General features: G+C 40.1%; 1 protein-coding gene across 2 annotated transcripts in view; it reads right to left on the bottom strand.

Annotated features, from left to right (window-relative positions):
• Positions 1-4,534: 4,534 nt before the first annotated feature.
• KIF5B (kinesin family member 5B) overlaps positions 4,535-15,410 on the bottom strand; it is a 35,730-nt gene continuing 24,854 nt past the window's right edge. For both annotated transcript variants that reach the window (XM_069859376.1, XM_069859375.1), the window contains exons 18-26: positions 15,097-15,162; positions 14,885-14,990; positions 14,604-14,705; positions 12,435-12,495; positions 12,235-12,306; positions 11,958-12,062; positions 11,228-11,444; positions 9,291-9,423; positions 4,535-7,094 (exon numbers count right to left, since the gene is read on the bottom strand). In XM_069859376.1, coding sequence (XP_069715477.1) covers positions 7,088-7,094; positions 9,291-9,423; positions 11,228-11,444; positions 11,958-12,062; positions 12,235-12,306; positions 12,435-12,495; positions 14,604-14,705; positions 14,885-14,990; positions 15,097-15,162 — 869 coding nt within the window. In that variant the 3' untranslated portion in view covers positions 4,535-7,087. The remainder of the gene's footprint in view (positions 7,095-9,290; positions 9,424-11,227; positions 11,445-11,957; positions 12,063-12,234; positions 12,307-12,434; positions 12,496-14,603; positions 14,706-14,884; positions 14,991-15,096; positions 15,163-15,410) is intronic.

Raw genomic sequence — 15,410 nt, 5'->3', positions numbered from 1 at the left:
CCGTGGGATAGAAGGGGTTTACAGTCACTGTGTTACATATTGTGGTATTGAACACACACAGGGTGAGATCTTCTCCTTGTGCATTTCCTTGTGACAAATGACACTTGTTCTGCATTACAGCAGTGACACTAGTTGGGTATTTGGGACAAGTGTGAATTCTGCAGGCTGTAAGTCAGTTAATAAAGGTTCTGTATCATGAGGGATGCATAAAGGATTTCTCCCGCAGGTCAGTGCGGGAGGGGCTGGAAACCAAGCCACCGGGTTGCAGACCTGCAGCAAAGGATGTCGGGGTTCTGGGGAACATGAGGAGCCAACAATGCATGGAAAAGGCAAACTGCCTGCTGCACTGCCTCGGGGAAGTGAGGTCAGAGGCCCTGAGGAGTTGAGTTCTCACACGCTCAGTGCCGCGAAGGTCAGAGGCAGTTTTTCTGTTGCTTGAATCATTGAATCATTGAATTGTCTGGTCGGAAAAGACCTTTGAGATCATTGAGTCCAACTGTACCATCCACTACTAAAGAACATCTCTGCGCACCACATCTACCAGTCTTTCAAATGCCTCCAGGGACAGGGACTCAGCTGCCTCCCGCATAGCCTGTTACAAGGGAACATGTTCCCTCTGAAATCAGAGATGGGGAAGAGGTTTGTGGGGTGGGAAGTACCTGTACCAAACAGAAACACACATAAAGGAACAAAAGCAGCCAGCAACCTGAAGAAAGCTCTAAGAGAAAAGCTTCAGCCATCTGACAAGAGAGCTGCGCCTGCTGGCCAGGGAATGGGAGAAAAGGCGGCTTTTGTGGGGAGAGGGACACAAGAGAACAGGGGGTGGGCAGGGAAAGGTGCAGGGGCTCCAGCCAACCTGGGGCTCATGCTGAGGGCAGGGGGTGGCGAGCAGAGGAGACAGCAGGGGGTGACAATTCGGCAGTGTCAGCCACTGCACTGACTCCCAGTGACTCTCAGTGCACAGGACGTTCTCTCCCAGGGCAGCCTGCTCCCTGCTCTCCCACATGGAATCATAGAATAGTTTGGTCAGAGGGGACCTTAAAGATCACCCAGTTCCACCCCCTGCCCAGAGGGGACCTTAAAGATCACCCAGTTCCACCCCCTGCCATGGGCAGAGACACCTCCCACCACACCAGGCTGCACAAAGCCCCATCCAGCCTGTCCTTGAACACCTCCAGGGATGGGGCAGCCACAGCTTCCCTGGGCAACCTGTGCCAGTGCCTCACCACCCACACAGTGAAGAAATTCCTCCTTATGTCTAGTCTAAATCTGCCCCTCTCAAGTTTATACCCATTGCCTCTAGTCCTATCACTCCAAGCCTTTGTAAACAGTCCCTCCCCAGCTTTCTTGTAGCTCCTTCAGGTACTGGAAGGTTGAAGGTCTCCATGAGGTTTCCGGTCAATAAACTATCAAAAAGTCAATAAAGTAAAGAAAGGGTTTGCACAGGTTAGGTTAGTTTCTGGTCATTAGTATCTAGCTATGCATAGCTGGAATTGTAACCCTAGTTGGGCAGCTCTGGTTTTACTGCCCCAAGCAGCAATGTGCCAGGTGTGGCTCACGCTTTCTCATCCTCTCACAGGCACAATGATGGAACAGCCCTTCCCTGAGCAGCCAGAGCCCTCGGGAGAGGCAGAGGAAAAACTGATTTTTATCATAAGGTGAATTTCAAACCTAGAAAGTACTGCACACCAAACTTGAAACTCATTACTCCACAGCGTGGCCTGTGTTTTTTCCACTTGAGGAACTGTGTTGCAGCTCCTCTCCTGCTCCACAGCGCTGCGGCATGTGGCCTCACTGAGAGGAAAACAAGAGACCAGCAGGAGCAGGAATACAAATTTCTTCCCAGACAAGCAGGCAGCTCATTCCATCCCCTGACACAGTAACAATTTGCTCCTGCCAGGGTCCCAAGGCTGGTGAGGGGAAACCCTCCCTTCTCGTGTGTAAAGGCAGCGGGGGCTGAGGCGTCCAGCAGCAGGATCAGAACTCACAGAATTATAAAATGATTTAGGTTGGAAAAGACCTTTAAGATCAAGTCCAAGCCTTAACCTAACACTGCAAAGTCCACCACTAAACCTTGTCACTAAGTGCCACATCAACACTGAACACCTCCAGGGATGGTGCCTCAACCACTGCCCTGGGCAGCCTGTTCCAGTGCTTGACAACAGTTTTGGTGAAGTACTTTTTCTTGTCTCAGCTTCCCTTGATGCAACTTGAGGCCATTTCTTCTCGCCCTACACCTTGTTACTTGTGAGGAGAGACCAACGCCCACCTCACCACAACCTCCTTTCAGGCAGTTGTAGAGAGGAATAAGGTCTCCCTTCAGCCTTCTTTTCTCCAGACGAAGCAGACCCAGTTCCCTCAGTCACTCCTTATAAGACTTGTGCTCCAGAAACTGCTTGCGAACACAGGGAGCTGCACTGCCTCTGCAAGAATAACACACCACTCTCTGGAGCAACCAGGCACAGCTCTGAGAGCCCATGTGGGAGGATATTCTCTCCCAAAGGAGCTTCCCATTTACATCAGCAGTGGGAAGGGGGTTGCCCTGCTGCAGTCCCCGCTGCGACCGGGCCCTAGAGACCACAGTCACCAAAAGAGGCTGCTGGCCTGTGGCTGACATTTAAAACAGAAGGGCTTTGCCCTAAGCTGTGGTTGAAATGAGTTTTCCTGGGCAGCAGACTAAGGTCTGTTGTGGTTTCCCCTGAAGGGTTTCTTGCAGCAGAAGCATTTGAAGACTCATTTACACTCTCTTGGGAAGGTGGTTGACTCGCCTTCCCTGGAGGTGTTTAAGGTGCGGGTGGATGAGGTATTGAAAGGCATGGTTTAGAGATTGGTGGGAATGGTTGGACTCGATGATCTGGTGGGTCTCTTCCAACCTGCTGATTCTATAATTCTATGAAAATATTCTTTACATACGTCCTTGTTAATAGGACGCTGAACGCTTATGTAAAATACCTATCCTGGCAGCACAACACTCACCCCTTCTGGGCTGATCTGAGCTGGACCTGTTGATGGAGATGATAAGCAGACAGGATAATACCCACACTTACGCTTTGTTGAGCTAATTTACTTTTTAACACACTTTAAAATGCTGCTGCTGACAGAAGCCAAATCACAAATTCACTGTAATGGTAATGTCCAATATGGTGGTTTCAACCGTGCAGCATATTCTTCTGTGCTTGCAGGAAACTGAGCTGATTTTCAGAACAGGACAGGGCCCTGCAGTTATTTGTTTACTTACAGCAGAGGCTGTGGAAGTAGCTCTCTGAAGCTTACACCTGGAGGCATCTCCATGTCATCTCCACACCCAGCTTTGTAGGTTCAGAATGTGGAGAACGTGGGCTATGCTGCAAGCCTTACTTGCTGCAGGTATGTATCAACGCTTCCCTTGGTGCTTTGGTAGGTGAAGACAGATGATGAATCCATCAGTGATACTGGCGTAGAACCAACAGGCCCTGTAGCGAGTATTCTTCTGAAATGTACACCTTCAAGTATCCAGGGTGCAGATATGCCACACCATGCTATACATCACCCCCTTCTTTCCCCTTTGTAGTCATTACCCTCTTATTTTCCTTCTCCAAGGTAGATATGCTAAATATAGTCTATTACCATAGTCTCATTTGCATGTATTTTTCTTCTTCTGGTAACTCTTCCTCTCTCCCTTGCACTGGAGAGCCCAGCTGACCGACACCGCTGCACCTTCCCCTTCCATAATGAAACACTAACAGGAGCTGGCGGCACAAATTACTCCCCCTGCTCAGTCCCACTTCACTTGCCATTTCCCCAGAGCAAGCACTGGTTAAAGAGAAAATGACGAACACTCCTGTAGGGAGCTTGGGTAGGTTCATCAGCTCAAAACTCCACATGCAAAAATCCTGATGTTCCCATCAGTCTTCAGCAACCACCTTCCAGACACATTTTCTGGTTCATTAAGCAAGGTTATGTTATGCACTTAAGCGACCCGAGACAGTTTTGCATGTAGAACGTGTTAAATACAGCGACGCGTTCTGACAATTACTGAAGTGGTGTTACAACTTCTTGGTCTGCTCAAGAGGGAAACCACCCCAAGCTGGTCAAAAGAACGAACATGTTCAGTCAATTAATTCCTTATCAGTTTGTCAGTTACCAGTGCATATAACTGCAGTTTTTCCTTGTCAGAAATGTAATAATGTTTTCTCTTAATTTCAGAAGTAACTTCAGATCCTCCCATTGCTCATAAACTTCAAGGTGAAAAGAGATTTTCACTCCTCTTTGAGCATCCCTTAATTCTTATCTGCAATTAAAAGGGTTTGAGTCGGTCATCCCCTAGTAGAGACACATCTAGTAAAAAGCCATCAGTTCACTAGTGTGACTGAGCCATCTTCTCTTATTAACAGGATACACTACAAAACATTCTGTAGTATCAAAGTAGCTCATTATTAAGAACAGCAGCTGACCATGATTCACAGACAAAACTGGGCATGGAACCTATCAAGTGAAAAATAGCACATGGAGACAATCTAACAAACAGGTGTAGACAATGAATAACTGCACAAAATTCAAAGATTTTACTTCTCTTTATTTAAACACAAATACATTTACAGCATGCAGGCAAGTTAAAACTATATGGCGTCTTCCCCAAACCAATTGTTTTAATGCATCTCAAGTGTACTGAAGTTAAATCATATCCCACAGGTAGACTTGTCCTCTCATGTCAAATTTAGAGTTACAGTGAGTCAGCATTTAAGTTATGTAAATAATTTAGTTGTTTACCTGAAATAAATATTATTTCACCATGTTCCTATTCTAAACCATCTTTTAAAAAATATGATCTAGAGGAACATAAAAACCATTCAAAGACTGCAAGTTGAAACAGCAGTGTTGAACATTCCCTATATAGACTGAACATTTTAATTTACAAAAACCCAGTAATTGTCCTGTCCAGCTGCCCTCTGACAGCCAAACCAGAAAACAAAAAAAAAAAGGTGGTTTTTTTTTAATTTTTTACATTTTAAGAGGCAGTTCTTGGTAAACTTCATAAAAGGTTTAAAATAAAAAATAAGTTTAAATATAAAAAGGTGATGTACACTGAGCTACAGGCTAGTTAGCATTTAATTTATTTTTTAAATACAGCAATTTTCAGCACCGAAACCCAGGATAATTACCTACAGGAATGAAACCCCCATTCACAGGCATGAGGAAAAAAGAACCTGCTTCATTTGAATGCATTTTCAAGAAAGTGGGGTTGTTTTTTTTGTTTTTTTATGATTGCATATTAACAAATGAAGGTCTGAAAACCTGTAGTTAACATGGAGAAAGACCACAGACAGTGCTGTTTTCGTGATGAGAAATTTCATTCAAAATAATTCACTGTTTCTTTACTTTTCTTTCCTCAGTGTGCCCTCTTCAATCGTGCTCTAAAACAACTGCAAGTTTGGAGTGTTTGGCAGCCTTAATGAGCAAAAAGTCTTAAAAGCTGAAAACTCCAAAATAGTGAGATTTCCGACTGATACACTCAACCTTTAAAAATCAAACTATTAAAAATTCAGACTACGGTAGATATAGAAAAAAGCGGTTCAAGGTCTAAAATCCAACTAATCCATTGTAATATAAATCTTTTATCTATTTATAATATAAAAGTTCAAAGTGATTTGCTGTCTGAACAGTCACAGAGCTTCTACTGTTTCCACGATAGCTGATGAATTTCCAGCACAAAATCCAAGCCAGCACATGAACGGTACCAGCTGGGTCTGGAAGGCTCACTGAATTCTTTCAGCAATAGTCAAGTTTCTTCTTTCTTAAAGACCTGGTAACTTCTATCCAGACGAAGGTTGTTCTAAACATTATAGTGGCTAAACCCTATGAATAAGTTAAGCAAATTGTACTACAAAATTTTAAAACCCAGATCCAGCTCAGTGGTTACTGGAGCTCAACCCCCCCCAAAACTCCCATGTTTCACATTGTTAGCCACTTTACAGAACTTTCTTGCAAAGGGAAGAAAAATATTCAACAACTACTACTCTGGACATGTCATTACCTACTTACAAATGGATTACAAATGCGGTTCAGGGTAGGACTTTATTTACTTTATTTTTTTTTTAAACACGTCTCTGGGATTTCCAGATAAATCAGTTTTAAAAAGTTATATCCTTTATTAGTGTATCTGAATTCATTGGCCAAAAAAAAAATATTATTCAATTGAAAGTTAAAATTTTAGCCCAAAATTCCAGTACTGTGTACATAGTGGAATATCAAGTTAAATTTCAGATTGCGCTCATTTCGCTATGATAAAATAGCGAAAGTGAACCATCACAGATACAGACAGACAGACAGGCAGGCTCATCAGAATAAAGCAGAATGTTTTCACTCCACCAGACTGTACTGTGTGCAGAATCAGGAACAGGACAGATGGGATAATCCATTGCCAAAGTCTTTTTTGTAAACGTAGGTTTACTCTTATTACTGTACAATATTTAATTCTAAATTACCCGATAAACAGGCATTTAATCAGATAACAGTTAAACAGCCTTGTTCATATCGGACTCTCTAGTTCTGTCGTGTAGCAACCGCAGTGCCTTGTGGCAGTTGTTGTAAGCACACTTCAGTATTTTTTTACACTGTACAAACAAATTTAGTTCCGATGCTTTATGCAGCATTCCAAAAGAAAACTGTAATGCAGAGTGCCATTCTAATTCAGTGGGACACGTAGTGTTATGTGACATGATAAAATGAAAGTATACTTAAACACTGTTGCACAATCCCTAAGACAATAAGATGTACACAAATTAAGCTAGAAAATTCGAACTAAGATTTTCTCAACATACATTCAGCTTGGCACAGTGCAGACTAAATTTAAGACATGAAAGACTAACTGTGTAATGAGCAGAGCTACACTTTCAATAACGTGTCGTTTTTCAAGACGCCAAAATTGCACTCTAGTTTTTTTGGGAATCAGTTAGCAGAATTTGTAGAAGGGAGAACAGCTGTACAGGCCAGGTATAATTTATACATTTTTCAAAAAATAATCCTACAGTCCCCAAAGGGAGAGATTATTGTCATGGAATGACTCCCTCTACATGATATCCAATCCTCCTCCCGCTGCATTTAATTTTCAGCAACTGTAAGTAAGAAAAACAACAGTTAAGTACTTGTATCTCCCAAGTAGAAAACTCAAGTTATTTACATTTACAGTAGACCATATTTGCTATTTAGATGGCCTTTAAGAGCCCAATTCTTAGATGACTCAGATAAGCACTAAACAAATTACCTACTTTAGAAGAGAAATTATGCAGTGCAAAGCATTTCAGCAATCCCATCTGTTACCAGGAAATTTACAGCACAATAAACTGACTGGGTATCTGAACTTCATTGCCTTAACAGAGTAAACATCACAAACACCAACCAATTATAACCCAGCTCTGTTTCCCACGACTGTTGCTACATTTTACTTTTTCAGGCCAGTGAGAACTGTCTGGATACCATCCACCAGCTGCTGCAAAGTTCTGACTTTGCTATTTTGGCAAGATGAAATGGGAATGAAGAGATCATTTTGTATTCATCATCCTAAAATGTTTGATCTGCATATGGAAAGAAGAATTTACCATCTCTATATTTCTTTAATTAACAATAGAATAACGTAATATAATAAAAGAATAATAAAAGAAATGTTAAATGCTGGTCTCCAAATGTAAAACAGTACATCACGTTTCTACTGTACTGAAAGTTCTTTTCTAACCACATGTTCAGATGCTTAGTAGCTGTATTAATCCTCAAAAGCAAAGTATAACAGACATCTCTACAGAAAAAAACCCAATACTGGTTACCTGAGCATTTACAAACTCAGAACAAACTTATATTTAATAGGAAAACAGAGTTCAAAAAGAAGTTTTGTTCCTTTACTTTCATAAGGGACAAGTTCTTCAATAAAATAACATAGGAAAGTTGGAATAAATTACAACCACTCTCCTGCCATTAAGAACTAAACCCTGCCTGGTTCTATAGCAATGGGTAACATGCTGACATTATAAGAATTACATGAATTATGTTGCATATATTAAATATGTATACAACTGCTTAAGGGTTTCTCTAGGCGTTTTACAAGAGAGTTTTTTGCTTTGTTTCTTAGAAAAGTGTTCTAGCCAACACTTAGCCACTTTCCACTCCTTCACAACTTATTTACACATAGTTCAAAAGTCAAAGTACAAAATCTCCCATCTAAATTCCCCAAAACTACTCTTCTCCAAAGCAGGATGGAAGCTCAAAATTTAGTTATCACTGACTGTATCAACTATGAGACCTCTCAAAGAAGCATGAAACTAAACAGGCTCTCTTCAGTTCAAATTCTAGGCAACAGACTGTATAAACTCATGCTAAAGTAGGCATCTAAAATTAATTGGGTCACTCATCCCTTGAAACATCTCCACACTGGACAGCTGGGTCAGATTGCCTCTGTAGTCAAAGCAGCGATCTGAAGATCAATTTTACCATATCAACACGATCAAGAAGCCACGAATTGCCAGCTCCTCAGTCAAAGCCAATGTTATTCAAGGTTAAAGTACACATCACTGACTTCCTAGCAAATGAGAGACACTACCGAACGGAACCAGGTACCCTAACTAGCACTACAGCCTTATTCTCTCTGAAACTGAGAGAAGGGTTTGAAAAGTCAGTCAGCTAATAAAGAAACAAATGGAGCCCGTCAGAAGAGAAGCACACAAGATTTAAGTATTTTAGTTAGGGCAGCATTTTAAGTTTACTGGATAAAGACTTTTTTCTGTTAAATACTTCTATATTAGACACACAAAGCAGTGTGCAAATGTAGTAACAAGTAAAGCACAAGAATAGTGTCATGGAAGGGGGTTGGAACTAGATGATCTTTAAGGCTCCTTCCAACCAAAACCATTCCATCATTCTATGATTTTTATTTCACCACTGAACACTTTCTGAAGAAAAACATATTTAAACAGATACTAGCAAGCCAAAAGATTTAAAACTACACATTCCTTTTCCAAACATCAGCTATTGGCTGTGACTGATAACTATCTCCAATTGACTGTTTTCACACACTATCCTACTCCAGCACAACTCCAGAACTACCACTTTGCAATGGACACCAGTTCTATAACAAAAGCAGCAGCATTAGTCAGTTGTACACATATACTGTTCCTCTAACTATAAATTCTCTAAAAAAAAAAAAAAAGAAATTAATTTGATTACACAGAAGATTTTATGTCACGGAATGAACTGGAATAGAACTAAAGTGATTTAATCACACATTTAAAAAAAAAAAAAAAAACCATACAAGACAAACTTACACTTTGTCTTGCCGTCCTCCACCTCCACGCAGTGCAACTGGTTGGCTGTTTTGAGTGAATGCACCTCCACCACGAATTGCACTTGGATGAGTTGGAGAAGCTGCTGGATGCTGGCCAGGACGGATAGGCTTAGCTGTATGAAAAGAAACATGATTTATAATTATAAACATCATAACTTTAACCTTTGATGATCCGAATTTAGTAATGTTGAATTTTACAATATCCCAAATGTAATATTCAAAATTGAATGCACTTTGAGCAAGAAAAAAAATTTAGGAGGTGGTATTCTGAGAACCTAACAGGTTAGTGTCAGCTATAATAAGCCCTGAAAAATAGACAAGGCTTTGCTTTTGTTGACCCTATTAGAACTGAAGCTAGCAAAACTTTTGGGAACACTTATCTTCACATCTATTATCTGCCACACCTGATGTATTTCCCAGCGAGAGTCCTATTTCTTGTCATAATACACATCACTAGATGAAAGCTTCAAGAGGGTTATGTTCCTATAAGGAATAATCACACCTTTTTGTATTTCCCACATTTACTTGATGAGCCACTAGGTTACTCTGCTCTGCAAGTAGTTCTTTGTATTGATTGCTCCACGGTTAACACTGCTTCATCAACATCTCACCACCATACAAAAACTTGCTCTATTACTGAATTCAAAGGCAGTTTTCACAGGTAACTCAAAAGCAATTGATCAGCAAACTACTGTTTCAATCAGCCTTGCACTAGCTTTTGTGAAGTTATTCATGTGCTGTTAAAAGTTCTGTAATATTAACAGAAGCATTTGAAGTTTCAGCAGGTAAGAGTGGATAAAAAGTACCTACAGGCAGCAACTGCAGCAGAGTTCTTAATTTATGGCTTACAGGAAGTTGATCTCTAGTAAGACATGACTAGTTCATGTAGACATTTAACTACAAGAGGCTTTGGGCCTGTGGTAAGCTCACTAGAGAATTCTGTTTGTCTTCTATAAGATCACTTGAGAGAAAGAAGACAGGAAAGCACCTGTCTTCAAGCCACTACTCAAAGCAGCCAAGAAAAAAAAAAGTTATAACTTGATTCTGCAACAGCTCTTTGCAGACCTACAGAATATGAACAAAATCTAACTGCTACTGATGTCAGTCACATTAGCATCTGAGACAACTGTATTGATTACTGGAGTCCTGGCACAGGACAACAAAAAGGCTGGAACACTCAGTTACTTCTACAACAATAATGTAATAGGGAGAGTTAAGCACTCTGCAGGCCACACACCCTCTTGGCCCTCAGCACTTCACAGCATAATGGCGGGTGGAGGACCAAGGGACTATGACCGTCTTGCAACCACACAGTAAAAGACACTACTAGCTACTACAGTTTTCTGGGGTTTTGCCTTTTTTCCTCCTAGGGAGGGGTACAGAGTACTATATGTTTTGAAACAAAGAACTGAAATAGTAATTAGGGACCTTAGGGTGCCTGTTGTGGGTTTGTCTGCCTGCTTCCCCCCAAAGATCAAAAGACAGCAAGATATTTTTGTTGCTGTTGTTGAAGCTGATGGCTTAATTTCTCTCCTTGCTTAGTCTTAGGAACTGGAATGGAATTGGAACAGCATTACAGACTTAAGACTCTCATTCAGTGTATTGTTTTGTTTTAGGAAACTGAACATGTATTCAGTCTAGAATTCTAAGTTGGTAAGCCTTTACCAGCATGTACAAAAATCCAGGCACCAGGAGGAGACCCATTTAAAATAAATAACCCCCCCTTTAACAGCCATACACCACAACCCACACACACAGAGTCTATTAACCAAGATACAACTCATGGTAGAAAATACATCACATGTTCATGCATGCAGTTCCAAGTAGGGCTGAAAGATGCACACATGCACAAATATTAAAAAAAAATAAAAATCAGAAGACAGATGAAACTTTGGGGTCAAGGTATTTGTTGCTAACCAATTTGCGCAGAATGTCCTCTTCTGGCCATATTCTTGGATCTGACAGCTTCCTTTATGCGATCTACTTCTTGCTGATACCGTTTGCGATCACGAGAAGCATTCTCTTTGGCTTCCTTCAGCGCAGACTCCAAAGCTTTAACTCTTTCAGCTGTAGCTCTAAGTCGCTTCTCCAGTTTAGGAAGTTCACAGCGAAGATCTGCATTATCACGTACCAGCTACAAAACCAGAATCAATTATTTTCTCAGTATCTCTCTTCACAGCAGAAGGCAAACAAACACCCTCCCACCCCTAAACTGGCAAGGCAGGAGGGCTAGTGCATTATCTTTGCTTAAGCTTTTAGTAAATCTAATAGTTCACCACTAAGACCACAGTTTGAAAATCAGTTACTATGGAAGAACACAGAGCCAACAGAAGCACTTAGTCTACATTCTTCTTCAGTCAGAGACAGGCAAGCATCCCCCAGACTGATACGCTAACTCTGAACACTAACTTGGATCTACTTCAGTATTAATGCAGCTATTTTATTACACACCCACACATACCTGAAACAGCTACTAATTCACAGGAAAACTTGAGTCTTTTGCTTTATATCAAGAGGTGCACTCAAAATGTAGAAGTATTTAATTACAAAAGTTATTTTATGTCTACTATGCTTTCAGTCACTTCTATAGTAATGCGCTTTAAATAACTTGTTTTTAATGAAAACTTCACATTAAGCCTCATTTTACCTGCTTGTGAACCTTTGTAAGCTGTTCAAGGTTATTCTCAAGGAAGGAAATCTTCTGTTTTTGTGCAGCACTGCCTCCTGTATCATCCGAGTCAATCTCAGCACTCTGCAGTAACAAAGGCACGGGGAGGGAGACAGCAGGCTGAGTACAAACGTGAACTTAGATATTAAGATCAAGCCAGAAAATTTACAATGCATTACGATCCATTCCTAATTTACTTCTAAACTGAAATGTAGCGTTCTCAGAAACCCCAAGTTTCACTACAGCACCATGTTACCTTTTTCACTCTAGTAGCCAGATCTTGAACAAACAGCTTCCGAAGGTTGTGAAGGGTCTGAAGTTCTTTTGCCTACAGTGAAAGACAAGGAATTAAAAACTGAAAAAAACCCAAAACCAAACCAACTTGGGGGGTACAGGGTGGGACGGGTTTGAACCAAGCATCAACATTTGCTTTGGGACATATTCTGATTATCTTACCACAGTCTCTTCCAAACCCTTTAAATCTTGCCTTGCTTGTTCCCGCCTGTCCTGCATAACCCTAAAAGAGAGTAGGTTCATCCTGAATCATTGAGCAAAATTGGAAATTTTCAATGTTTTAGGAGATTAGGGTGATAAACACTATATAGTACAAATGAAAAATGTCTTTCAATTGAAGTCCTCAATTATTAAGGATGTAACCAACAGTTCACACTACACTCTGAAGTTCACACAGAGAGGGAGTTAAGGAGTTGCAGGGAGAAAAGAGGGAAGTACCTTTAACAATGAAGGAATATAAACAAGTACATTCAGATGCAAAAATTTTAAGTTTCTAGAACAGAATCATGGAATCGCTTAGGGTGGAAGAGACCTTTAAGATCGAGTCCAACTCTTAAGCTAGCACTGACGAGTCCACCACTAAACCACGTCCCTAAAGACTCTCAGTCTGGTTCAGGACGAATATTTGGGGAGATCTTATCCTACAAATGCTCTTAGCACTGACCAGCTGAGACAACTATTACATGACAGCTTAAGGTTTTTTCCTGTTTTGTTCTGTCACCTGACCCCCAACATATTTGCCCAAGCTAGCATCCACACCAATCTCAGTTTAGAGAAACATAACAGTTATCACTTTACAGAGCTTGTCTTCTTGTTTAACATAAAAGCATTTACTGCACTGCTAAAGCTCTCTCTAGAATTATAAGGCAGTACAATTACTAAGATGACAGAACAGAGGAAAGGAATCTGTAGTTTTCTTTAGATGACTTAAGACTGGAATAGGAAGGCCAGGGACTACGTGAAAATAAAGTGCTCCTGTTAAGTAGGCAAAAAGTTTCTTTTCCTCTTCAAATTTCTTCTTGCTCTGCCAGTTCTACTACTAGTTCATGTTTGAGGTAATAAAATACTATAAAGAAGATCTCAGCATCCTTTCTATCTTCTAGATCTCACTGGCATCTTATACAACTATAAATAAATAAAAAGAATAAAATGTGAATAAATAGCACTGTCTCTGGCCTGTCAATTGCTAAGCACAGTTATGATGTACAACAAACTAACTATTCAAAAAGACTGGGAGAAGACACAGAATAACAAAGTAATTCCTAATGTTTCTTTGCAAGTCTTTTGAAGAGGAAAAGTTTCCAATATAGCAAGTGCCTTTAAGGGATCAATGCTATCTATATATAGTTCAGCCTGCAAACTGAAATAAGAAGCAATAGTATGGTACATATATCACATCTAAGAAGACAAAAAAAAAAAATCTATTGTAACTAATGCAACTTCTGTGACTGTTGTGGCACAGAAATAAATCAGGCCAGAGAAGTGTTAAAATTGTAGTCAGTTAAATCAACATGGTATTTCATAGGAAGGCTAAGAGAGAAAAAAAAGAAGAAAGAAAAGTGTTGCTTATTTGTTACCAATACAGACCAATCAGGTCCTTTTGATTATTTCAAATTCTATGATAAAAACTAAAAACATACAGTGGCTTTTGGAACACGGCTAAAAAGCATGCACTTCTGAAAAAGTTTTAAGTATAATGTAGTTTTAACTTCTGGAAAGATAAAATCATGTGCATCAGGAAGGGGTCACTACTGATACTCTAGAAGCATTTCCAGGAGATTATGGTTAGACTTCTAGAAGCTGAGAACTGTTTTTCAGTATGACCCTTGAATACATACCTGCAAGCAGAACTGACTTCTAATTTTTGCATTAATTTTTCAGTCTCTAATTCATTAATACACTGTATTTACTCAATGAAGTATGCAGCTTTTTAATCTGAAGAATAAGACCATCAGAATGCCTAACTAGTTAAATCACACAAAGAATCAAAAAAAATAATAAGGAAACACAAGAACAAACACAGTAAGGGAATCGTTACAAACCTCTTCCATTCTTAGAGCACACAATACTCTGCTGTAAATTGTAAAGTTAATTACTCCAACATATAGCAAATTAACAAAGAAAATGTTGTGGCCTTCATCATTTTACTTCCAATTTTAAATATTAAAGCAGTGCAAAGGTTTTAAAAAAAGTTAACTTCAAGAAAGCTCTGGACCCTCTCTCTTTAATAAGCGTATCATACAGTGAGAGCCACTTCACCATGTTAGGTCACTAGTTTTTAAAACGCAAGCATTCCCACACACATTTGTTTTACACATGTTTATTACTTACGTAAGTTCATGCAGTTTTCTACTTTTTTCCTGATCAGTTGCTTTCAGCTTCTCATGCTCAACTCGAAGACGTTCCTGTTCAAGCATCATCTTCTGGTTTTGGCTGAACACAGAAAGTATAACATGAACTGAATTTGCCAGACAGGACACTCAGTAGAGCAACAAAATTTACAAAGACACTGCTTGAGGAAAGCCTTACCACTTCCTGGCCACCACAACGTACTTCTGTACTCACACAGACCAGAGACACTTGGCACTAACAAAATAATGACAAATACTCACTCTTGAAGTTCTGTGATAAGTTTCTCCTTTGCATCGACTTCATCTCTTAGGCTACTGATTTGTTTCTGATGCGTCTCACGATGACTCTGAATTTGCTGTTCCACGGCTTGCTGTTAGAAAAAAACAGTATGTGTTATATGCTTTAAGAAGTTGCTATACTTCACTTGGTTCTGTTTGTTTTGGGTTTTTTTTTCAAAACCAAGGAAATTAACTTGCCTTGACTTCATTTGCAGTTTGAACCTTATTTAAGTGCTCTTTCTCCATCTCATGGACTTTTTCTAGTAGGAACAGAGGACAGAAAAGAAAATGCATTTCAGCTAGGTGATCACAGGGAGATGGTGTTAACTCCCCCTTCCCTTCCCAACACCTTAAAATTCAGAAAAGATCCCTCCTCACCACAAATACAAATCAAATTGGTAACACCTTTAATTTAATCCCATCAATAGCAGTTCTTTCAAAGAGCAAACACGCTTCCCCATTGACTAATGCCACATGTGCAGCAGCAATAAAAAGCCATTCCAGAGCT

Source organism: Phaenicophaeus curvirostris, chromosome 6 (genome assembly GCF_032191515.1).
Source record: "Phaenicophaeus curvirostris isolate KB17595 chromosome 6, BPBGC_Pcur_1.0, whole genome shotgun sequence".
NCBI classification, from domain to species: domain Eukaryota; kingdom Metazoa; phylum Chordata; class Aves; order Cuculiformes; family Cuculidae; genus Phaenicophaeus; species Phaenicophaeus curvirostris.
The sequence above is the reverse complement of the archived record's forward strand: the minus strand, read 5'-3'. Positions and strand labels throughout refer to the sequence as shown.